The following is a 26327-nucleotide window of genomic DNA, read 5'->3' on the forward strand; positions in this document are numbered from 1 at the left end:
GACCCATAGAATCAAATGTTTTTAGCCATTAGTGGAAAAAAGATTCCCAGTATTTTAATTCTAATGTTCTTTAGATAATAAGCACGTTAGGGAAAAGTTTTTTTTTAACCTTCAGGTTCAAAAGAGTGAGCGAGAATGTATATTCTTTTTGATGTTGAGAATTGAGTTTAAGTTTCTCCCCTCCACCTCTCTCCACTCACATTGTGTTCATTTAGGGATAAGTAAGTGAAAACCAAATTTCAGGTCCCTTGGAAATGTTTTCTGATGCCTCTCCAGTGCCTGGAACTTGAAGCTAAACAGCCATCAGGGTCCCTTGTCCTGAGGAACCCAGAGACTGTTCTGCCTGCTTTCTTTCCACTGTGGTCAGAAGGTTGCCACATTGCCTCATTTAAAATCGTTTTCTTCGTTCAGAAGATTTATAGCACCTGTGCAGTTTTCTAAGGGCTCTGACTACTATTAACTAGACAGGGGTTTTGTTTTGTTTTAGGCAGACCTTAGTGCACCACTTACTCCCCCTAAAATCCTGTGGAAAGACAAAGGTGTGCAGGGCTGGTAACTGCAGGTCCTATTAGAATAAAAACCGGAAGTTACTATTCACCTACTTTTCAAACTAGAGCCTAGCTCTGATCTGAGTCTTTGGGTATTCTGTCTGAGGAGGTAAAAGTTGGGCTGATCCGCATTGAGTGCGTGTATCTTAGTAAGCAGGTGAGAGAAGGGATTTTGGAAGCAGCTTTCCTTTTCTCTGTTCCGTGCTGCTGCCCTTCTCAGATACTGACAGTTCCGGGGAGAGGTGGCTTCTGGGGCTTGGGGCAAGGGCGAGTCGGAGTTGCCCTGGGGAGCAGCTTTAAGGAGAGCTGTAAGGAGGGGCTTTCTCGGGTCTGCAGCCGGAGGCGGCAGTCTCAGGTAACCCCGCAGAGGAGGAAAACAGTGCTTCTCAGTTCCTTTGAAAACTGGAGTCTGTTATGTCACTCCTCTGCTCAGAACACCTTAAAGACTTCCCATTTCACCCAGAGTCAAAACTGGAGTCCTCACTGTGGCCGCGTGACCCTCAAGGTCGGCTCCCCCCATTTCTTCCCTGACTTTCCCTCCCAGGTTTCCCTGTCGCTGCTCAGCTCCAGCCACATGGCCTGTCAGTCACCTTCCTCCCGCCCCAGCCCAGCCTCAGGGTCCTCCTGTCTCCCAGCCCCCTGCCCTCAGGCCTCACCTTCTCCCCACCCAGCCGATCTCCTTCCCCACTTATCTCTCTGTGCAGTGGGGGTAGGAACGGTTCCCGCCTTAGGACTGTTGCAGGGTTTAGGTGAATGAAGACCCCCTTCAGCCAGCAGCTCAAACTGTCTCAGCATGTCCTTCTTTGGAGGAGAAACACGACGCCTTCATGTTTCTTTGGGGCTGCATTGACCTCGTTTTCCTTCCTGAGGTGCTCGCTCCTCTGGAAATTTGTCCTGGGGGAACTTCTGAAATGCTGGATGCATGGGAAAACTGGGGGAAGGGCAGGCCTGTGCGCGTATACTTTCCCGCTCATGTTTTTAGTTGTGTTTAACTTTCAGAATGTTAGGTTTTTTTGTGTTCAGGGTGTCAGTTGACTTCTAAAGAAGGGGTGTGTGTGTGCGTGTGTGTGTGTGTTCATGTTAGATTTTAAAAAAACAAATGAAAGTCCTGATGTTTATTTGGTAACTGGTTAGTTTCTTGGAACTTCAGAAGAGTTGTTCAAAACATCCAAAACAGTAACTATTTTAATACAGAAATACATATGGAAACCGAAACCACTTATCTTCACTTCAGGTTGTAGCCTAGGAAACCTTTGGGGAGTTGAAAACATCATGATCTGCTTCGGTGTTTTTTAAGCTTTTTATTTGTGGGGAGAAGCATAAACCTGTTAAAGAAAAGGCTAGTTCACAAAACAAAATATAGTAGAACAAACTCAGTGACACAGGAAATTTGGAATCCTTTCAGTCAGAGTGCACATTGCTGAAGAGACTCAGAACTCTGAATGGCCTGTGGAGTGACTGTTGTGTGTTTAAGAGCTGCTGAAGGATGTGTGTCTGCTTACGTCAGCGTGCCGGCTTCATCTCTCGCCTGCGCTCCCTGAGGTGGGCCTGGCGGGGCTAGTCAACCACAGGTCCCGCTTTCTGGGGAAACCCTGCCCAGCAGGTCCTGTCATGATTCCAGGGTGGCTGCTTGGGCAACGCTTTCACAATCACCTTAACACAGAGTGTAGTTTACTTCTTTCAAGGACTATGGCTTCTGTCAGTCAGATCCTCACATGTTAATGTGGACTTTGGTAGACTAAGGTGGAGAGCAGACATGGCACAGGACATCCGGAGCTAGGCCAAGTTCACCCGCAGAGACTCCTGTGTGGAGCTGATGCTTCCTTACAGCTATGATGCCAATTTGTGCCCTTCACCATTTTTCATGTCTTAGTCCCATCATTCTGTACAGCACATTTTCTATATAATCTACACTGTCTTTGGAAAACATTGGTGTATCTTAGGTAATTGTTATTGATTTGTTAGCCTGATGGTGATGTGTTTAAAATTACATGCAGTATAGTATAAGACAGTGCCTAATTTAATATTTTAAAACTTTAATTCAGAATTATTTTAAACGCTGGAACCTAAGGAAAAATTTGTGGGCCCTCAGCATTTGTGGCAATGTCTGGTGAGTAGGAAAATAAGACTGTGAAGTGAGACCCTCTTCGTAGATACACCTAAATTCTGGTGCCTGGGATGCATCCAGGCACAGAGTAGGCACTCTACTTTGTTGGATAAAAAATAATAGAAGGCTTGTGAATGGCTAAAAAAAGAGGGTGATGAGTTGCAGAGGACATATGCCCTGAGTGCCTTTTCCCTTTGGAATTGGATGGGGTGATGCCAAGCCTAATCACTCCAGATGGCTCACTTGTCCCCCTTGCTCGGTTAGTAAGATCCTGGAGAGAGGGAGCTGTGTTTGTATCTGTGTCCCATCCTCATCTCCTGGTAAGCACAGCAAGCTCTTAATGTTTGTTTAAATGAATAAACATTACAGAGAGTAAGAAATGAAAATGTACGTTCTTCTAAACGTCTTTACAAAGTTTAATTGTGGTCGCCCTCCATGGCTCCTCCTGATCACTTTGGTCACTTCAGTACTCCTTTTTCTTGCCCTTCTATATGTATATTTAATGAGTCCTAGACCCACCATGAGTCTGATGAAAGCTGTGGTGCCTCTGTTCGGAGACATGCAGAGGTACAGTTTCTGAGGTGTTTTATGGACCACTGTGAAGCCCCTTTTTAGATATGACCTTGGGGCTGAGTAAAAAGTGGGCCCACAACTTTCTGACAGAAGGAATAAGCTCAAGCACTTTCGAAATAAGCTTTGGGGCATAAAATATAGGTGTGGAATAGTGAGTGGCCTTGTTTTTTGTGCGTATCTAATTCGTTTTATTTATTAGAGCTCTCATTTTCCTTGTTGTGTTTTTAGTTTCCTAGCTATGACTTGGGAATATTGTAATGGAAAATTGGAGGGAAGGTTTTAGATAGGGCTACTTCCAAAAGGAACATCAAGTCATTGAGGGTACAGTGTTCTTTTTATTTTTTAAAACCAAAATAGACTTAATCTGTAGGTATTTGGTGTGTTAGGTAAGAGTTTTTTTTTTTTTAAACCCATTTTGTGTTAAAAGAGTTTGTATGTATTAACTCTTCACTGACGTTTGGAGGTTCTTGTTACAGTTTAAAAGAGAATTAACATGGATTGGGAGCTCCAGTAGATGCGGGGAAGCCCCTCAGTTGGTGTGACCCCCATGTTCCAGGGTGTGATTCCCAGTTTTGTATGCAGTGGTAATGTGTTTCTAGAGGGCTGAAACTGGTTTAACAAATTCTTAAAAGACTAATATATACAGATAGCAGTTGATTGATATATGAGACATTAAATATCAGTTCACTGTAAGCTTATATTCTTGCATCAGAGTAGCTATATTTTCCTAACCTTACCTGGTTTTCAGGGTTTTAAAAATGATGTTATACCTAAGATACTCTTAGTTATAGTATAATATAAGTTAATTGGCTTAACCTTTTTCAGGAACATTTGTGATCCATTGAAACTCTGGAGGTCACATGATTCTTGTTTGAATTTCTGCCTTAGCTCTAGAAAGGGCTCTTTCCAGTCTGGAATTTTAGTTAATCTATTCCTGTTGCTCCCAAGGCTTTAAAATCATGATTTCTGCAAGTTATCCTTTTGTTTCTGGTTGTTAGAGCAGGACCTTCAGTCTGCTACAACCCATTATACCCTACCTGGAAGCAGAAGATTCCTAGTGGTTTTAGATTAGTCCTGATTTTTTTTCTCAGTCATCAGTTTATGGGTGGCATACAGTGCTGTCTGTCTCAAGGATAGTTGTATTATCAAGTTGTCAGTAAACAGCTTGATAAAAATTTCTTGGACTTACCATCTAGCTTCAGTATTAAAATGAACTCATCAATCAGCAGAGGCAAGAATAAGTAGAGAATTTGTGTTCCCTGACTTTCTAACCTTTGACTCTTCTGGCTGCTCTCATGGGAGTGAAGGGAGTAGCTTTTCATATGGTAAGGAAGCTTTCTGAAGTTGTTCTTGTGTTACTTGATGCAGGAGAAATGAGCTTCAGAATCCTTAGCTATCAGTGTCTCCTGCCAATTAGGGAAAGTACTTATTGAGCCCTTTCTTTAGGTTAGTTCTTGAGTTGTCCCGAGCACAGTAGAGCACCAGAAAGCAAGCAAATAAAGGCTGCTGGGATGCTGAAATGGACTGCCCTTAGCCAGTGTACAAAGCTCATGTATTTTGTTTACAGTTGTCATTCAGGGTCTCACTCATATCCTTATTTATTAGTTAATTTTACATAAAATTCTAGCAAGTTGAATAAGTTTATTTTTGTAGCCTTCAGCTGATAGGTAGCAAAGGGACCTCCTAGAGGCTGGCACGCTGATAGCAACAAGAGATGAGGAAGAATCAAGAAATCGTAATTGAAAACTCTTAAAAACATGATCTGCCCCTTTGTTACCTGGAATCCAGGCTTTTATCCGGGCTTATGGGTACTTTTGGAGGTAGAGCGAGATATATGCTTGCCATGGAAGCAGCTCTAAAAGGGGAATCTTAAATGGAAGATAAGGTGGAGCTATCTTTTATAGGCCAGGTGGTTGTTGTAACATGCATTCACCTCTGTAAATGAATGAACAGAAATGAACTGTGGCAGGGCCCAGGACACCAAGGGCAGCAGTGCCCGCTCTCCTGGAAATTCTCCCTTCATTGCCAATCTCTCCCTTCATTGCCAATCCTCAAATGAGGATTACATTTCAGCACCTAGCACAGTGCCTGGCAAATAGTGGTGCCATATACTTGCTGAACAGACACATCAGTTTCTGCTTTGTGGCCCTTTAGTGTAAGGACTGATGCCACCTCTGTATCTTACCATGATTCTTTAGCTGGTGATTTTAAGTGAGGTAGAAAAAAGAAGAGGCCCTAATAATTTTAAATTCCTCTATTATCAGAAGGCATCAGGGGAAGAATTATTTAATAAGTTATACTGGAATAATTAAATATTTCAAGAAGGGATGATAGATCCCTACCTATGTCATATGTCACAATAAATTCCAGGTGAATTCAGGATTTGTATATGAAGAATTAAGCCTCCCCCCGCCCCCACCGCAAAAAAAAAAAGTTGAATATTCATGAGATCTTGGCCTTTCTAAACAGGAATTATAAAGAAATGGTGATCGATTTGATTACAGTTTATGGGTATGGTGCATATATGTTTAAAACAAAATTATGATGGAAACAAACCGGGGAAATAATTTGTAATATAGTTGACAACTATTCTTACTGTAGAAAGAGCTCTTACAAATCAATGAGAAAACTCTCCTAAAGACAAGTGAGGAGTCGATTTACAAGTCATAAATAGCCGATAAAGAAGGAAGAGGTTAACCTTAAGGGTAATTAGAATATTTGGGACTTAGTATAAAGCTACAGTAGTCAAGACTATGGTATTAGCAAAAGGGTATGATCAGTGGAATAGAATAAAGAATCCATAAATAAACCCACACATATTATTGGGTAGTTTCTAATAAAGCTAACATATGACCTAGCAAACCCACTGCTAGGTATTTACCCAAGGCTAATGAAAATTTAAATTTGCATGAGCACCTGTACACAGATGTTTTTGGTGACTTTATTCATGATGGTCTCAATCTTAAACTGTGGAACACCTGTGTAAAGGGACACCACTCAGCAATAAAAAAATGGTGAATTATTGGCACGTGCAGCAACATGGACAGATCTCAGATGCATCAGTGAAGAGAGCCAGACTTCAGAGACTACGCACTGTATGAGTCCATTTACAGGCAAGACTTCTGGGACGTAAAACAGACCCGTGGTTTCCAGGAGCTGGGCTGGGAGGAGGAGTTGTTGACTGCAGAGGCACAGGGAACTTTCTGGAGTGAAGCTCTGTATCTCTGTGTCTCGGTTGTGATAGTAGTACCGTGACTACATTTGTTAGAACTTGCAGAGATGCACACTGACAATGGTGAATTCTTGTGTATGTAAATTATACCTTGGAGAAATTGGGAGAAAATAATCAGGACAGTGCAAATTAAAACAAATCTGTTACGTCTTTACCTATCTAGTACGCTAATATGAAAGATTGTGGTGTTGGGAATGGGGGAGCTTCCCCCAGGCTGCTAATAGAAACTTACTGTCATTACACATGTATTTCATAATCTGAAGAAAGTAAGCGTTAACTTTTAAATACAGGAAATGAGTGACTATATTTGAGAGAACTCTCTAGCTAAAGTTTTAATATGAAGGAATCTAAAAGTTATAATCCTATGTAGAACCAACCAGGTTGTGTTTATTGTAATCCCTAGAAAGATGTCTTGATTTTTTTAATGTAGGAAAATAGCTTGTATACATTTTTAAACCACATGACTAGTTTTTTAGGCATTATGCACGGAGAACTAACCAAAACAAACATTTCAAGAACTAATATATATATATTTAAAAAAAAAAAAATTATTTATTTATTTTTGGCTGTGTTGGGTCTTCGTTTCTGTGCGAGGGCTTTCTCTAGTTGTGGCAAGCAGGGGCCACTCTTCATCGCGGTGCGCGGGCCTCTCACTGTCGCGGCCTCTCTTGTTGTGGAGCACAAGCTCCAGACGCGCAGGCTCAGTAGTTGTGGCTCACGGTCCTAGTTGCTCCGCGGCATGTGGGATCTTCCCAGACCAGGGCTTGAACCCGTGTCCCCTGCATTGGCAGGCAGATTCTCAACCACTGTGCCACCAGGGAAGCCCAAGAACTAATATTTTGAATTTTGAATCTTTTTATAACAAATACACTATTTTAAAGTTTATTTCTTTTTATCCTCAAATGATAACATTAAAGTCTCTCGACAAGTTTAACATTTTAGGGAGTCTAGGGTAATGCTGTGATCCGTTAAAGGACACACCTCATTTGACTTTGTATCTCTGTGCCCAGAAAGCTGTGTTTGTTGCATTTTGAAAGAGAACCCTCAAGAGCCAGCATATGCAGGTGATTTTTATTAACTGGTATTGTAATGGCTTGCATATTTGTCTTATGTTAGCACACCTCATTCTTATGCAAAAGGCTCAGTGTTTTTAAAATCAATATAAGAAAACATCAGAATACTCCACTAGCTATTAAACTAAAGCATCAAGTTAGTGCAGGCTTCAGATTTTTTCTTTAGTCTGCATAGTTGGTATTGTTTGATTAGACAATTGACTTGGACATTTTTAGGTTTGGTACTGAACCTGAACATTTTTACTTTCTAGATCCGAGCCAAATTGTGAAATCACTTTGCATTTGTCATATTTGTGTCATAATCATGTAAAAATCACTTCTTAAAAAGAAATCCAAGTCCCTGAGTGTCCATGATGAGGCAGTGCTCCTGTACACCCCCTCTTTGAAAAGTGTCCTCGTTGAAATTTGTAGTCGAAGAACGTACTCATGCATGTTGCCATCCTGATGGCGCTTGTTTCCACATTTAAAAGAATATTTCTCATATATGAACATTTTAGGCTTTGTGACTAGTATAATAAAATTGGACGAAAGTTAGAGACTTTTCTCATAAGCTTGTAAAAGGAAGTATTTATGTTTCATAAGGTTTTTTTAAATAAAAGATCTAATTTTGGAAAGGTGTGAATTTGTAACTGATTCTTGCTTCACCAGGGTATGTAGAAATCAATACTTTGAAGGATTGCTCTGAGGGTGGAAATTTCTAGGAAGCCAGAGCATCCAGACTGACTTTGGGAATATACCTGAGGTAGATGAGTGTGGTGGCTCTGGCTTCAGGGTCACCTTCCCCTTGAGAACCCTCAGGTTTGTCCTGAAGCAGGGGAGTAGAACTAGAGGTTGACCCAGCCAGCAGCACTACCCTGACCCCTTCCCAGGCTTCATGAGACCCAAATCCTCTCCCTAGACACTGTGGTACCGAGATACCACCAGGAAAACAGGTTATCCAGAGAGTCTGGACCCGTATAACTCTGCCCTTTTTTCTTTCATCACATTCTGTAAGACTCTCAAGGGTACTTATGAAACATCAGTGAGTTCGTATTTGAGTTTTCTTAATCCTTGAAGGAAATTATTTGTGCTAAAAATGAAAAGTAATTTATTTCCTACTGTAAGTATTCATGCTATGGGCAGATTGGTCTATGAAGCCATTAAGGGAACCCTGCGGAACCGAATGCCCCCAGACCACACAGGCTTAAGGGTCAACAGGCTCAGTGACTAGAGAATGTGTCTAGACTTTTTAAAAAATATCTTTTACATTCCTATAAAGAGGTTTCTGCTTATTCAGTTAAAGTATGTACACATCAGAATATTAAGTACAGCTAATTTCTAATTACTTTTTTTTACAAGTAATAAATGAATGTTCTTATAAGATAATTCAAATAATACAGAAATATGTTTAATAAAAAGTACAAAATCCCTTTTGCTTTCTCTCGCCCGTCCCACTCCTATATCTAGAGGTGTGACCATTGATGATCCTTGCAGACTCTGCAGTGATACATGTAGCACTGTTTGCCCAGACACCCTGTCAGCCTCTCTGGAAGTACCAGATAAGTAGTGGTGTCCACATTTTAAAGAAGAGAAAACTAAGATGTGAAGAAGTTGGGTGACTTGGCCAAGAATACATAGCTAATTAAATGGCCAAGGTAGGGTTTGAACCTAGGTCTCTGACGCTTTAGCCCAGGCATGCTCTTTTCCTTAGGCTATACTGACAGAAATCGCACAACTATTATGTTTTAGCTTGTCTTATCTTTCCTTCTTCATCTGTGAAGTTCACTTCTTATCTGGTATCAAAATCAGACTCATAAAGTGACTTATGAAAGAATGCCGAGTTGGAAGAGTGTCTGCTGCTTGTCTGGTTTGGATTTGTGTGAACGTGTATAGTCCCACAGTGTGTGACTGATAACCTTTGACTTCTTGAACTTTGCCCTGTTTTCGTGTGACTTAAAAAAACAAGTTTGCATAAGGCCTTAAACAGCTGACACTGCAGCTTGTCCTCATTGACCTCCACACCCCTCCACTATACCCCGAGCCCTTCTTAGTCTCCTTTCCCTCTCCCTAGCTGCTCACTGCCTCTGTACCTCAAACTTCCGCTTCATCTGCCTCCTGGGGGCTCTACCCAAACGGCATTTGCAGAAGTACTACTTTGTTTTTATTTTCAGGCTCGCTCCATTCGGCAGACTTCTGTCGAGCAGGACTGCCTGGGTGCAGGAGACATACCCTGCACTCAAGGAGCTCTGAGCAGTGGAGGAGGACAGGAGAACATCTGTAGTTACAGCTTGCTGTGGTGATGCTGAAATCCCCAGCTCCCCAGGTTGGAGGGCAGTATGGGGGACCTCAGGGAACGTGAGGGTCGGTGGTGGAAACCGCTGTGTCTAAGCACATACTGGAGTTGGCACGATCTCCCTGACGTGGAAGTCAGAGGACCCACAGAGTGTAGAGTCTGGGAGGTCTCCTGAGTTTTGATTGGGTGGGTGAAGGTGTCATTGACCAAGTTAGAATACAAATGAGGACAAATAGGTTTGGGTAAAAGATGATAAGCTTTGTTTGGGCAGCACTGATTTTTGAAGTCCCCAAGGCACGTTTAGGTGGATTCAGGTCTGGGAAAGAAGTTTTTTCAAGTAGGTATGAGATGTCGACATTCACTCTCACTCTTTTCTTTAAAGAGAAGTGATTCCTTGTTAAATAATACAGCTTTACTTCCAACCAGAGTGTTGATAAAAGCAGAAATAATAGAGCTATCCTAAGACATGTCCACATTCTTCATTCCTCTTCGGCCTCAGTCTTACACTGTTAGTTCAAATGACCTGACAGTTTTCTACTTTCAGAATGGTCTCTAGTTATGTCCCGTAGAAGCAGCCACTGATGTTGTTCAGAGCAAGAAAGAATCCTTGAAAACCAGAGCTCTAGGTGATTTTGAATGCAGATGAGTAGTTCTTACTATGTAGATAAGAATTCACATCAGTGGACCATAGAGATTAGGTTTCTGAATATCATACAAGAAACAAAGGCTCTAGGTTTTGTTATAGAACTCCTGGGACCTACACACTTCTGCAATAGTACTTGCTATTCTAAGAAAGCATTCCCTTTAACATTAGTATTGGGACATATGTCAGTTGCTAGTGACCGTAGTTGGAGCTGCAAAGTGATTGCATAAGTCCTGCCAGTTGTGAATGGTGTTATAAAAGGTGCTGGTCCCTAGCTCATCTGTAGTAGTTTTAGAACATTCTATTCCTGTTGCTTGTTTCGTGACTCATGGCTACACTGATAAAAGAAAGTCGGAGGGAAAAAATAGAGATCTACTTAAAATCTTTCTTTTGGTCTTCCCATTTTTATTACTTTCTAATCCCTGTTTGTTCTTTTGCTGTCTAGATAATTCACTTCAGAAATTATTTTTCAGAAAACCTTTCAGTAGTTGTGACACTTTCTCTTCCATACCCTTTGGCAATTACTTTTCCCTCAAAGTAATCACTCTTTTATTCTGTTTTGTTTTCATTTTGATCTTTTGTTAGCCTGCCTAAATGAACTTAGAAATATAAACTCCACCTCCAACCCTAGAGATAGCATAATTCAATTGTATTATGATGAATTGACCTGCTGGATGTTAGAAGATGAGACTTCAGTGCTCTTTCTTGTGATCTTATTTCTGGCTACCTTGAGAGCCAGTAAGGGACCGGTAATTCTCACCCTTTATACTAACAGAGACTTCATTATCTTTCTACTCCTTCGCCTTCCATGAGTTGGAAGATTTTTTTTTTAACCAAAGGAACTGTATTTATGAAATGATATTTTCTTTTTCTATTATTAACCAAGGGTCTATAGCTGGGTCTGAAATAAAAACATGCTTCAGGTAGTAGTATCAACATTAAGTTTGATTTTTCAAATGGTTGATGTTTGTTAACCTGTGGACCTTCAGTATGAATAGACAATTCCACTGACATTTTTTTAAATGAAAATAATGTAAAAAGGCCTTCCTTGTTCCTCCTGCCTCCCTCCAGTCTTAGTTTTTCTTCGCTGTGGTGGTTTTGTGCCTTCTTGAGCTTACCTGCTTTCTGTTTCTGTTACCTGCTGTCTGTTTCTCACAGTGAATTAGGAGCCCCAAAAGGGCAAGGGTGTCTCTCATTTATTTCTGTGTTCACAGTGCCTAGACAGAGCCTGGCACAGGTGAACAAGAGCGGGGCTGCAGCAGCTTCCTTGGGAATGCTTTCTGTGTGCCGGTCTCTGTCCTGAATACTTAACCATGGATTCAATTCTTATCTGTTTAATGCCTACAGCAACTTTAAGAGGAAGTAACTATTCTCATTTTCAAGATGGGAAACATATTTTTCAATAACTTGGTTAAAGTCATACTTCGTGTTTGTTTAGTGACTGTTTTTATCTCTTTCCTTTGGCCTCTGGGATGGAAAAGTGTATGATTCAAAGACAAAAAGTAGAGTAAGAAGAGAAATAAAAAGTCTGGAAAATAAGTAAATGGAATAAATGGTCCCTTGAATAATGTTGTGTCCGTGAGAGCGTTATTTGCCCTTTACCCCCTCAGTTACACTGCCGTTCTTCTCCAGTTTACATGCTTCAAATCATGTCGTTTAGCTTTGGAGACTACTTGCCATAGAATTGTATTTCTGAGTTTCTCAAATTCTAAGCATTTCCATGTTCAGAAATTATTTGAGCCCTAACTGAAAACAGTGGAAACAGTGTATATATTTATGTTGTTTTTCTTTTCTACTCTTCTAACCATGCATCAGTTCCTAACAGAGTGTGTTAGCTTGCTTGGGCAAAATGATCCAGAAGAGAACATTTCCAAATAATTGAACTTCCTTGTTGCTGTTGAGGTTAATATTTAACAGGAAAAGAAAGTTTCTTTAACCAAATTAGAATTTGGGGTAATTATTAGTTGATATTTGTTTCATTTGTTGTATTTTAAAATCATCGGTTTTGTATAATTGTACTGTCAGGTATCATCACCAGTTTAGCATAGAGAAAAAGTAAAAAACCAAACTAGTTTATCCGCTGAGTATGAGATGGTAGAAGAAATAATGTAGCCGGACTCATAAAAATTATTGTGTTTTTAGGATTTATATGGAAAGATATGAATTTATTATATCTCAAATGTATATGTATTAATGGTTAGGTTTGGTTACAGTAGTAGCATTAGGCATTGTCAATATTGTAACAACAGAAGAAAGTTTTTATTTTAACTATCCTGATTTTTATGATTATGCATTTTTATTGTAAGCCATTTAAAATCCCCTCTTTCTTTGGGATTATTATATATGTTACATACATATATACATTAATGTTTATATTATAAACAGAAACTTCCCTCCTTGTGTAATGAACATCAGTGAAAAGGTGGGTTTACTTTACAGTTAATTTCTAGATTATGGCTGTTTTGTAAAATGAAGGGCACATGCATTAAAGGGAGAATAATTGTAATTGCCAGTTGTTCACAGTGGTGGCTTGGGAGTTGGAGCAGGTGACCAGAAATAGGTTCACGTTGTACAAAGAGAGTTTAAGTTAAACATCAACTCTGTAAGTTTCCTTTTGAAAATCTTAATAAGGTATTCCTAGAATTAGGGTTATAAATTCTTCTCACTGAATATTTAAAACAGGTGCAACTAACCACCATTACTGAGATTGTTTGACTTTGAATGGGGGTGGCCCTCTGGATTCCAAAATGAAGATGAAGAAATGTGGGTCAATGAGTGGAGCAGAGCCCTGAGACACCTTGCTGTCCTGGGGCAGTAAGATAATTCATGCATCCAACAAGTAATGCCAGGCAGCCTCTTGGGGACACTGCAGAACCAAGGGTTTGAACTGAGTGATCCTCAGGTCCCTTTCGTTCTCATAATTTTTTTTTTTTTTTTTTTTTTTTCGTTATGTGGGCCTCTCACTGTTGTGGCCTCTCCTGTTGCGGAGCACAGGCTCCGGATGTGCAGGCTCAGCGGCCATGGCTCACGGGCCCAGCTGCTCCGCGGCATGTGGGATCTTCCCGGACCGGGGCACGAACCCGTGTCCCCTGCATCAGCAGGTGGACTCTCAACCACTGCACCACCAGGGAAGCCCTAAATGTTTTAATTTTAGTAGATTTCCCTATCTCCTTCACTAATTTCTATTGGAGCATCCTTAGTAAAATTTATTGTACATATAAAAAAATCACAGTGTGTGTAACTTTGGGGTTTCTGCCTTTATTGCCTTCTGTTTAATCTGGATGAAGGAAAAGATATTTTATTAACAAGTTTTAATTCTCATGGAACCTTCATAATTTTGGGTGTTTAAGCTTAAATGAAAAGAGAGGTTGAGTGTTAACAGATGTGGTGACAAAGGCCTTGTGGCCTGCTCCTTACTCTCTTCTAAGCCTTTCATGGTCTAGAAAGCTTCTTGAATTGATGTCGTGTTACATGCATGTTCATGTAATCATGTCTATACTTTAGTTTCTAGAATGAATGAATGAATGACTTGTGATGGCCTTCCTAAATTGAGTCATTATTTTTCCATCTGAGTGATGGCTTTGTTTTTTATTTAGTGGCAAGAAGTAAGGGGTTATTTGTTATTATAGGGGTTAGTGTTGAGAGGGTCCTCAGATGTCAGCTAGTCCAGCTTTCCAACCAGTACAGGATTGCCTTATGCAGGAGATTAGACTGATGGTTACCCAGCCTTTGCTGGAATACTTATAGTGATGGGAAACTTACTACCTTTTCCATTGTTATCATGGTTTTATTTAGTAGCATCTGCTGTTTTTTAAGTCAAAGTGTGCCTTCTGGTTACTATACCTTCAGTCCTAGTTCTTTCCTCTGAAGTAATACGTAACCAATCTTTATCCTCATTGACATCCCAGCCCAGGAATATTTTTCTCCTCTCTGAGCTTTAATTTTCTTGTCTGTAACATGATTTGGTTACCTGACCAGGATTGAGGTTTAAGAACAACGTGGACAATCGTGACCTTAGGCAAAACCCTTCTCATGTCTCAGAGTATTAGTATCTTAGTTTTATCTCTGGTGTACAGTATAATGGGAAAAATGGCAGTGTGTGTCCATTGGTTTGGGAACCTTGATAGGTACTTTCCAGTTGATGTTCTTGCCATTAATAAATGAATTAATTCATTTCTTCATTGAACATTTATTGACCATTCCCTATGTGCCTGGCACTTGTTTGGGTCTTAAGTGAATTTAAAAACAGGGACTACAACAGATACCTTCCCTGCCTGACTGAGGCTTAAGTTCTCTCCCCTAGATCTTTTTACTTTGGGCTATAAATGTTTTTCTAAAATTTTGTTTTATGTTTTAAAAAAATTTTTATTTTATGTTGGAGTAAAGTTGATTTACAATGTGTTAGTTTCAGGTATGCAGCAAAGAGATTTAGTTATACATGTGCCTATATCAGTTCTTTTATCAGATTCTTTTCCCACATAGGTTATTACAGAGTATTGAGTAGAGTTTCCTGTGCTATACAGTAGGTCTTTTTGATTATCTCTTTTATATATAGTAGTGTGTATATGTTAATCCTAACCTCCTAATTTATCCCTTCCCTGACCTTTCCCCTTTGGTAACCATAGGTTTGTTTTCTAAGTTTGTGAGTCTGTTTCTGTTTTGTAAATAAGTTCATTTGTATCATTTTTTAGATTCCACATAAAAGTGATATCATATGATATTTGTCTTTGTTTGACTTCACTTAGTATGATCATCTCCAGGTCCATCTGTGTTGCTGCAAATGGAATTATTTCATTCTTTTTTTTATAGCTGAGTAATATTCCATTGTATATATGTACCACATTTTCTTCATTCATCTGTTGATGGCCATTTAGGCTGCTTCCATGTCTTGGCTATTGTATGTAGTGCTGCAAAGAACATGGGGTTGCATGTATCTTTTCAAAGAATGGTTTTCTCCAGATATATACCCAGGAGTGGGGTTGCTGGATCATATGGTATCTCTATTTTTAGTTTTTTAAAGAACCTCCATACTGTTCTCCGTAGTGGCTGTACCAGTTTACATTCCCACCAACAGTGTAGGAAGGTTCTAGGAGGGTTCCCCTTTTTCCACACCCTTTCCAGCATTTATTGTTTGTAGACTTAAAAAAAAATTATTTATTTATTTGGCTGCACGAGGTGTTAGTTGTGGCACGCGGATCTTCATTGCTGCACGCGGGATCTTTGTTTCGGCATGAAGGATCTTTTAGCTGTGGCATGCGGGATCTTTAGTTGTGGCATGCAGGATCTTTAGTTATGGCATGTGGGATCTAGTTCCCTGACCAGGGATTGAACCCAGGCTGCCTATGTTGGGAGAACAGAGTCTTAGCCACTGGACCACCAGGGAAGTCCCCTATCATTTGTAGACTTTTTGATGATGGCCATTCTGACCCGTGTGAGGTGATACCTCATTGTAGTTTTGATTTGCATTTCTCTAATAATTAGTGATGCTGAGCATCTTTTCATGTGTCTCTTGGCCATCTGTATGTCTTCTTTGGAGAAATGTCTATTTAGATCTTCTGTGCATATTTTGATTGGGTTGTTTGTTTTTTTGATACTGAGCTGCATGAGCTGATTGTATATTTTGGAGGTTAATCCCTTGTTGGTCACATCGTTTGCAAATATTTTCTCCCATTCTGTGGGTTGTGTTGCATTTTGTTTATGGTTTCCTTTGCTGCGCAAAAGCTTTTGAGTTCAGTTAGGTCCCATTTGTTTATTTTTATTTTCATTACTCTAAGAAGTTGATCCAAAAAGATATTCCTGAAATTTATGTCAAAGAGTGTTCTGCCAATGTTTTCTTCTAAGAGTTGGATAGTATCTGGCCTTACATTTGGGTCTTTAATCCATTTTGAGTTCATTTTTGTGTATCGTGTTAGAGAATCTTCTAATTTCATTCTTTTACATGTAGCTGTCCAATTTTCCCAGCACCACTTATTGAAGAGGCTGTCTTTTCTCCATTGTATATTCTTGCCTCCTTCATCATAGAGTAATTGACCATAGGTACATGGGTTTATTTCTGGGCTTTCTATCCTGTTCCACTGATCTGTAATTCTGTCTCTGTGCCAGTGCCATACTGTTTTGATTATTGTAACTTTATAGTATAGTCTGAAGTCAGGGAACCTGGTTCCTCCAGCTCTGTTTTTCTTTCTCAAGATTGCTTTGGCTATTCGGGATCTTTTGTGTTTCCATATAAATTTTAAGATTTTTTGTTCTAGATCTGAAAAAATAACACTGGTAATTTATTTCATAGGGGTTGCATTGAATCTGTAGATTACCTAGGATCATATAGTCATTTTGACAATATTGTTCTTCCAGTCCAAGAACATGGCATATCTTTCCATCTGTTTGTGTCACCTTTGATCTCTTTCATCAGTGTCTTACAGTTTTTGGTGTACAGGTTTTTGCCTCCTTAGGTAGGTTTATTCCTAGGTATTTTATTCTTTTTGATGTGATGGTAAATGGTATTGTTTCCTTAATTTCTTTTTCTGCTCTTTTGTTGTTAGTGTATAGAAATGCAGCAGATTTCTGTGTTAATTTAGTATCTTGCAACTTTACCAGATTCATTGATTAGCTCTAGTAGTTTTCTGGTAGCATCTTTAGGATTTTCTATGTATAGTGTCATGTCATCTGCAGACAGTGACAGTTTTACTTCTTCTTTTCCAAATTGTATTCCCTTTATTTCTTTTTCTTCTCTGATTGCTGTGGCTAGGACTTCCAAAACTATGTTGAATAAAAGTGGTGAGAGTGGACATCCTTGTCCTGTTGCTGATCTTAGAGGAAATGCTTTCAGCTTTTCACTGTTGAGAATGATGCTGGCTGTGGGTTTGTCATTTATGGCCTTTATTATGTTGAGGTAGGTTCCCTCTGTGCCCACTTTCTGGAGAGTTTTTATGATAAATGGGTGTTGAATTTTGTGAAAGGCTTTTTCTGCAGCTATTGAGATGATCATCTAGTTTTTATTCTTCAGTTTGTTAATGTGGTGTATCACACTGACTTGTGGATATTGAAAAATCCTTGCACCTCTGGGATAAATCCCACTTGATCATGGTGTGGGTATCCTCTTAATGTATTGTTGGATTCAGTTTACTAGTATTTTGTTGATTTTTTTGTGTCTATGCTCATCAGTGATGTTGGCCTGTAATTTTCTTTTTTTGTTGTATCTTTTTCTGGTTTTGGTATCAGGGTGATGGTGGTTTCTTAGAATGAGTTTGGGACTGTTCCTTCCTCTGCAATATTTTGAAATAGTTTCTGAAGGATAGGTATTAACACTTCTCTAAATGCTTGATAGGATTCGCCTCTGAAGCCATCTGGTCCTGGACTATTGTTTGTTGGGAGGTTTTAATCACAGTTTCAATTTCAGTACTTGTGAGTGGTCTATACATATTTTCTGTTTTTTCCTTGTTCAGTCTTGGAAGATTGTACCTTTCTAATAATTTGTCCATTTCTTCCAAGTTGTCCATTTTATTGGCATACGGTTGATTGTAATAGTTTCTTATGATCCTTTGTATTTCTGTGGTGTCTCGTGTAACTTTTCCTTTTTCATTTCTAACTTTATTGATTTGAGCCCTCTCCCTTTTTTTCTTGATGAGTCTGGCTAAAGGTTTATCAATTTTGTTTATCTTTTCAAAGAACCAGCTTTTAGTTTCATTGATCTTTACTGTTGTTTTTGTCATCCCTATTTCTTTTATTTCTGCTCTGATCTTTATGATTTCTTTCCTTCTACTAACTTTGGGTTTTGTTGCTTTAGTTGCTTTAGGTGTAAGGTTAGGTTGTTTATTTGGGCTTTTTTTTGTTTCCTGAGGTAAGATTGTATTGCTATAACTTCCCTGTTAGAACTGCTTTTGCTGTATCACATAGGTTTTGGGTCATCATGTTTTGTTTTCATTTTTTTCTAGAAGGTTTTTTGACTCTTCAAAATAAAATTATCTTGTTAGTCTACTTTTACTCCTCTGAGTGTTTTTTGTTTTCTAACTAATTCAGTATTTAACACTATGTCTTTGATTTGTAGATATATGGAGTCTGGGAGTGATCCTTTTCATGTTGGTGTGTGGGCAGCCACCATTTCAAGAGGCCAATGACAGTGAAACATTGACAATGATCATGGATTGCAAATATACAGTACCATCCCATGTATCTAAAGGGTGTAAAGAGTAAGTAAAAAAAAAAAAAAAAAAGTATGTGGGTATTTTTGTTCATTTTAATTTTTGAACCCAATATTTCTGCTCTTGTTAAGTATGTTTTGGGGAGTTAACCACAGAATATGATTGAAATTTAATATTGGAGTACAGAATGTATTAGTCTATTTTTCAAATATGCCAGTTGTCAAGAAACCCATTATATGCTTCTTCAGCCTCCAGGAGAAGTGGGTTACTTTCACTTGAAGAATTACCATAAGAACTACTTTATTTTTCTGCACCTGGAATTATTTGACATTCCAGAGAAGAGTTAAGGAATTTTCTTTTCTGAAATAGACCATCAACACACCATTTTAGGATTTACATAGCATGCCTCATAATTTTATTCATGTACTTCTCTCCCCAGTTGACTGAAGAGCTCTGTTTTGGTTCATGTGACTATGGGAAGAAGTATATGCAAGCTGATTACTTGGAATTTAAAGTACTATATATATATATATATATATATATATATATATATATATATATATATATAGAGTACTGTGATATGTGTAGTGATAAATTCATAATGGAGTAAAAAAACTGTTGGAAGTTCAGTATTTCTTTGATATTGTAGTGATATTTTAAAATAAGGTCATCTGAGATGATAGCTACTTAAAGGATTTTGCTAGAGTCATAAAGTTTTTAGTTTCTCCCATCAGTTGATAAGAAGGAAATCTGAGCTTGAGGAACCTTTTCTCCAAGTGGATCCCCATCTTAGGCCATAGTTAAGAATTTAGGAATTCCAACTCTCTGGATTCAGCTACTGGTTACTCAGTTTACTAATGATGTGAGAATAGTGGAACCTACCTTACAGGGTTATTGTGAAAATTAAATGAATTAATGTATATAAAGCTTGTAGCTCAGTCTTTAGCACATAAGTAGCACTCAAAATGAATGTTGATGATGATTATCCTCCTCTCCCTCCCCCCCCCCCCCCCCCCGTCCTCCTCCTTATACCCTTACTATTATTATTCTCTACCCCAGGAAGCAGGCTGCTCTCTGTGGGTATATGTTGTGTGCACGTTAGATGTTTGTAATTCAAAGAGTATCTCCATAGCCCTTTCAGAAAAAACTAAAACAGAGTAACTTATTTTTGTATTGACATTTATCATTCAAAAGAATGGATAAAATGTGTATGTAATAAAATGAACCCATTATCCAGCTTAAGGTAAAGAACAGTTCTAATATTTTAGAAGCCTCTTCTTCGTATCTCCCTCCTAGAGGGATTATCTTTGATAATCATAAGACCATTCAGTTTCTACTTTTTCCTACTTTTTCCTTTTTCCTGTCAGTTTTGGTAAGTTTTGTTTCTTAAGGAGCTTGTCCATTTTATCTAAATTTTCAAATTTATTGGCCTCAAGTATTTATAATATCCTCTAATTATATTTTTAAAGCCTATGAATTAGTGGAGTTGTTGCCCTTTTTCATTCTCATACTGATTTTTTTGCCTTCTCTATTTTTGCATTCTCTATTTTAGTCCTGATCAGTCTTACATGAGGTTTGTTCATTTTAATCTTTTTCAAAGAACTATCTTTTGTCTTTTTAAATTTACTATTATATTTTTTGTTTATGCTATTGATATTCTTTTGTCTGTATTATTTCCTTCTGCCTACTTAATGGGCTAATTCTTTTGTTCTTTTTCTTATGCAGGGTTTCAGATAATAAATTTTACTTTTCTAAGGTAGTAGTTAAGGCTATAAATTGCCTCTTAGTACCATTTCAGCTGCATCCCATTAGTTTTGATTAATAGTCCTTTTGTTATTCAGTTCTGATTATATTATAGGTTCCATGGGTTTATTTAACCTGTTACTTTCAGAGGGGTATTTTAAATTTCCAAATGTGTAGCTTTACTAATTAACTTTTTGTTATTCATTTCTAACTTAATTGCATTGTGATCCAAGAATATAGTCTGTATGTTACTAGTATTTTTAAAATTGGTAAAGCTTCCTATGGCTTAGCATGGAGTCAATTTTTATAAATAATCCTTTTGTTCTTGAAAAGAATGTATGTTTTCTAATTGTTGGGGTCAGAGTTCTGTATAAATCTTTAAGACTAAGCTTGTTTATTATGATGGTTAAAATTACTTCTGAGTCTTTTGACTGCTTGATCTATCACTTACTGAGATACTCTTCCACTACGTGGAAGTATATTATAGGCAAAAAAAAAGTGACTACCTCCATTAGTACAACATTGTAGATGTATTTTTCTTATTCTTGAAAGTCTCAGTGTTTGCTTTGGGTGTTTTGGGGGAATGTTATTAGGTCCAAACAAGTTGAAAACTGTTGTGTCTTGCTGGTGAATTGAACCTTTGTATCCCTATTTATCTCTAATAATGCTTTGGGCTTTAAAGTCAATCTCTGTTGTCTAGTTTTAGCTACCACTCCAGTTGTCTTTTGGTTAGCATTTATGTGCTATATAGGTTTGCATACTTTTACTTTAAATCTTTTATTGTCTTGTTTTTAGATACATCTTTTTTTTTAACAATTAGGAGCTGGATTTTTGATTAATCCCATCTGACTAATGCTCCCATCTGAGCATTGTATTTTAATTGGAGAGTTTATTCCATTTATTTTTACTGTGTTCACTGGTAGAAGTAGATGTATTTGACGTCTTTGCACTCTGATTTTGCCATCGTGTCTTTTAGTTCTTGCAGTGGTACCTTGTTTCCTTTGTATTTTTTGACTGTGAGGTCAGATTTCTTATAAAATTATGTGGGAGTTCTTTTAAGTTACATTCCCTAGAGAAACAGTTTGCATTTGCTTTTCTACTAGTTTCCCATGGGCACATCCAGCGTGAAACCTCTTAAAATTAACTTTTTCACTATGTGTACCATACAGATATACTATCATTAATCTGGACCCCAAACTTGTGAGAGGACCAACTTGTAGTTAGAAGTTCTTAGAAGAAATTCCCCCATCTCACCTCCACAGCACTGTTGAGGCAGGCAGGTTTCCCTCTTGACATCTTAGCAGTAGGTTTGTTTCTTCTCGTTCATCTTCACACTGAAGCTGGGGTCCCAGTTCTTTGCAAGTGTTCTAGTTGCATCCCCCACTTTCAGTAGGCTGTACATGTTATATTCTGGTTATATTCTATTTCGTGTACTCAGCGTGGAAACAAAAAAAAGCAGAAACAATCTGGCCAGGCCAGCTTTGTCATTTGCTCCTAAGAGTCTTGCTTTTACTCTGTTTTTACCTGCTGAGTAGTTTGTCCATCCATGTTTCTGTCTGCCCTCCCTCCCTTCCTTCCTGCCAACACAATGCCTTTAAACAAAATATATGTCTAAAAATATATGTCATTTTGGTTGCTTTCATCAGGATGGTCACATTCATTCTTCTGGAAACAGAAGTTGGCTCATGCACCCTATTCTGTATGTCGTCGCTGATCATTGTATCTGATTCCGGAATGCCACTATGCCACAGTTACTTCAAGGACAGATGTTGGTACCTAGAGTTAATTCTAGATGATAGGAAACTGCATTTGTGTGTTTGGCTTGTCAGTATATCTGGTGGTTGTGATTTTGTATTTTATGAATCTGATGGCACTTTCTTTATTCCCATCTGCCCCACCATCACCTCTAGTAGACGTAATGAAATTGATGGTATAAGTTTAGGGAACAATTCTGATAAATACAGTAACCCACCATTACTAATCCCTGCAGCAGTTTGCTTTAACAATGGACTTACCTTCCTTTCCAGCCTGATCACAAGGATGCTACAGAGAGATCCCAAGAGAAGGGCCTCTTTAGAAGAGATTGAAAACCATCCTTGGCTTCAGGGAGTGGACCCTTCCCCAGCCACGAAGTATAACATCCCCCTCGTGTCATATAAAAACCTCTCAGAAGAGGAGCACAACAGCATCATTCAGCGCATGGTGCTCGGGGACATAGCGGATCGGGATGCCATTGTCGAGTATGTTGGCGCTCATCGGTACAGGGGCCGTGGGCTTCGGGTTCTTTTTTTTTTAACGTGTCAAGGCATGTGGAAACTGTGTAATGGATAGGGTTGCCAGTTGGCAGGGGTTATGTCATTTATCTCTAGAGTTTCAGGCCCAGTGCCTGGCTCATAGGTTTTGTTGGTCTTTTGTTTTTATTTTTGTAGTAGTGAACAGTGAGTCCTGTGGCCTTTCTCCCTTCTTACAGAAGTGGATTGGAATAGACTGTTTTATATCCCAGTACATGCCTTGTCCATTGCTGTATCCTCTTAATTCTTGGGTCTCTCTCTGGTCCCCATAAGGAAGCAGGGACACTCAAGGGGGCGACACCACAATTCCTCAAAATCAGGGGTTGCTATATGCGTCCAGTCACACATTTTTGTAAATAAAGTTGTAGTGGCCCACAGTTGAGCCCATTTGTTTACATGTTGTCCATGGCAGCATTGTGCTGCAGTATCAGCGTCATCGCGAGATGGACCATGTTACCTACAAAACTCAAAATATTTACTGTCTGGCTCTTTAGAGCCCTTGCTGCAGTAACCTGGAACCCACGAGATGCACAAGTTGTTAGTTACATTTTTTAAAACCAACGAAAGTTTTTTATAACCTAAGAAGTTTGGAATCAAGGATAATATAAAGATGCAGTTGCTTTAACAATGATATGATTCATTTCTGTAAGAGGTCCCGTGTGTAAAAATACAAAGTGTTTCCACAAATGAAAAGTCAAAAGTTATTTAACCCACTGAATGAAATAGTTGGATATGATGGAAAGAGGATATACTCTGGGGGGCAAAAAAGAGGTTCCCATAGGGAGGGCCACTCTGGCCTGGCTGAGTGATCTGACCCAGGTACCTGACCTTGGGGGAGAGGAGGCTGCAGGCTGGATTTAACCTCTACAGCGTGGCAGACTGTCACACGTGGCACTGGAGGGTCTGGTCCCTGAGAAGGGTGGTGTCTGTATAAAGGACATGTATCTTTAGGGTACACTGGAAAGAAGGGTTTACAAAACTAATCATCATTTTGGTTTAAGTACAGATTTCGTCAGGTTTCTGAGTGCATTCTCAGTTTTCACAGATTGACCTAAAGAAACAGAGACGTGCAGGACACTTGCTCTTTCTGACAAGGACACTCACTGTAGGAATGTGTGGAAAATGAGTTTTCACTTTTGAGTGAATAAAAAAGGCTATTTGCAATCGCCCTGAATTGGCTTAATATTTTTAAATGAATAAATACATGCCGTGGTGTAGTATAGAACTGTTTAATTCTTGTGAATTCAATTATCCAGAAGGAGAGGTAATGCCTCAGGTGATGCCCTGAGCCCAAGTCCTCCCAGCTGGTCTCAGGCAAGTCTTTCTTGCTGCCCACATTAGGAGCAGCTCCTCACTGCACAGTGATTCCTGAGTTCATTGACACATTTGTTGGTCCCCTTAGCACAAGCCCACAGCTTTACCCAGTGATCAGCTGAGGAAGCCACTCTGAGAAGTCACTGTGGCCCTGAATTTCACCTCGGGCTCTTCCTTTAGGACCTCTCACCTCAGCCCCACTTGCCCTCATTAGCTGAGGCCCCACCAATACAGGAGAGACTCCTGTATTGTTTCCTCCCCAAGTGTTCATTGCATATGTTCGCTAACTACAGAAAGGTCCTGAAAAGCATAATTACATATTTCTGGGCCTTGTGGATCCTCTGTGGCATTCCTCCTGTGTCCCACTACCGGCCAGCTGCAGGAAGGCAGGCAGGCTGTGTGCCCCAGCACAGCGCCGACCAGACTACGGACTCAGAGAGCATTACTTTTGAGGTGGGTGAATGAATACGTAGATTTTATTCGAAGAAGAGGCTAATGACATGCTTTCAATATATTAATAATTCATTCATGTCAGAAAATGCCAATAAATACAAAGAGTATAAAAATAAAAGCTTTTTCTAATTTTTCTGATTGATACTAGTGTTTCAGTGTACATTCATATAACTCATTTCATAGTTCTGCTGGAAGCAAGTAAACCAGTGTAATGGAAATAAACACTGACACACATTAAATTTTTGGATAATGTATACATTCTTGGAAACTTCATTATTTTATGCATCTAAAACCAACATCCAGCTCAGCTGCCATCAGCATTTTGGATTTTTCTTACTAATTGAACATTTTTATGCAGTTGTATCTTAGAATTTTAAGAATGATCTACTAGGTTTTTTTCTTATTTGTGTGTGTGTGTTGGTTTTTTTTTTCCCCCGTAATTTTAAAGATTCCAGGTCATTAGATTTCCTTTGCTTGTACTTAAAAAAAAAAAAAAAAATCCAGTTCTGCTTGTGAAAAAACAAACCTGCGAATGTGGCTTATATTCACTCTCTCTTATTTCCTCAGAGCCCTGGAAACCAACAGGTATAACCACATCACAGCCACTTACTTCTTGCTTGCTGAAAGGATCCTGAGGGAAAAGCAAGAGAAAGAAATACAGACCAGGTCTGCAAGCCCTAGTAATATCAAGGCCCAGTTTAGGTGAGAAAAAAATCTTCACTGATTTTAGTAAGTTAACGTTTTGAAATAGTGAACTTTTTTTTTGATGTTTCCTAAGTCTGTGGGGTGGGAGTATAAAGAGTGGTGACAGCCTCGCTGGAGGGGCCACCTGTGGGCTCTCCATGTGAGTGGGGGTTCTGGTTCCTTGGTCACCAGGGGTGCCTTCCTCTCTCGGGCTTAGCGGAGAGGGGCTGCAGTTGCTGGCTTGGCCACAAAGACACCTGCGGAGAAGCAGCAGCCTCAGGCTAGAGTGCCAGCTATTTTCACTAAGCTCTTCCAGATCGGACATGTGTAAATGTGTTATTTTCTTTAATTTTTCATTCTAGGAACAAGGCCAGGTTTTCCCTCAGTATTTGACATAATTTTTAAAAACATACAGAGCATGTCTGTGGCATGATGCTGTCTTAGGATTTCAGGAATTTGGCAGTCACATCAGCTAGTTGATTTGTCAGCTGCTTGATCTTGGGAGGTCACTTAACCTCTCTCTGACTCAGCTTCCTGTGAAGTGGGAGTAGTAATCCTGTTTACCTCTTGGGGTTGTGGTGACGGATAAACGAATTAATATATGTGAAGTGCTTTGAACTGGGCTTCACGTGTTTGCTGTCACTGTTGTGAACGTTTCCCCACCACATCATCTTTGGTAGAGCAGTGACTGTGCGCTCGTCTTCCCTGTGTTTTCTTTCCCCTTCCCTTCCTTTCCCAACTCTCCCGCTTACCCCCGCCCCCCTCCTCTTCTCCCCCTACCTTCCTACTCCTCTTTTTCTTCTGCCATATTAGCTTTCCATTTAATATCAAAGCTTGGGAAGGGTTACTTTTTTTGTCACCATTATGAAAATTTATTTAGACTTTATCTTTATTCAGATGAAGTAATCCATGGAATTATAGTGATTCAAAAACAGAAGGAGGGACTTCCCTGGTGGTCCAGTGGTAAACAATCCGCCTTCCAATGCAGGGGATGAGGGTCAATCCCTGGTCGGTGATCTAAGGTCCCACATGCCATGGGGCAACTAAACCTGTGCGCCACAACTACTGAGCTCACGTTCCTCAACTAGAGAGCCTGCGTGCTGCACGCTACAGAGCCCACACGCTCTGGAACCTGCATGCCATAACTACAGAGCCTGTGTGCTGCAACTAGAGAGAAGCCTGCACGCCGCAACGAAAGATCCCACATGCTGCAACAAAGATCCCGTGTGCTGCAACTAAGTCCCGATGCAGCCTAA

General features: G+C 39.4%; 1 protein-coding gene across 6 annotated transcripts in view; it reads left to right on the forward strand.

Annotated features, from left to right (window-relative positions):
- The window catches only part of SNRK (SNF related kinase), a 227731-nt gene that overhangs the window by 194620 nt on the left and 6784 nt on the right, over positions 1–26327 (forward strand). For all 6 annotated transcript variants that reach the window (XM_067005634.1, XM_067005635.1, XM_059077977.2 and 3 more), the window contains 3 exons: positions 18493–18634; positions 22357–22569; positions 24955–25089. In XM_067005634.1, coding sequence (XP_066861735.1) covers positions 18493–18634; positions 22357–22569; positions 24955–25089 — 490 coding nt within the window. The remainder of the gene's footprint in view (positions 1–18492; positions 18635–22356; positions 22570–24954; positions 25090–26327) is intronic.

The sequence above is a fragment of the Kogia breviceps genome, chromosome 10 (assembly GCF_026419965.1).
Source record: "Kogia breviceps isolate mKogBre1 chromosome 10, mKogBre1 haplotype 1, whole genome shotgun sequence".
NCBI classification, from domain to species: Eukaryota; Metazoa; Chordata; class Mammalia; order Artiodactyla; family Physeteridae; genus Kogia; species Kogia breviceps.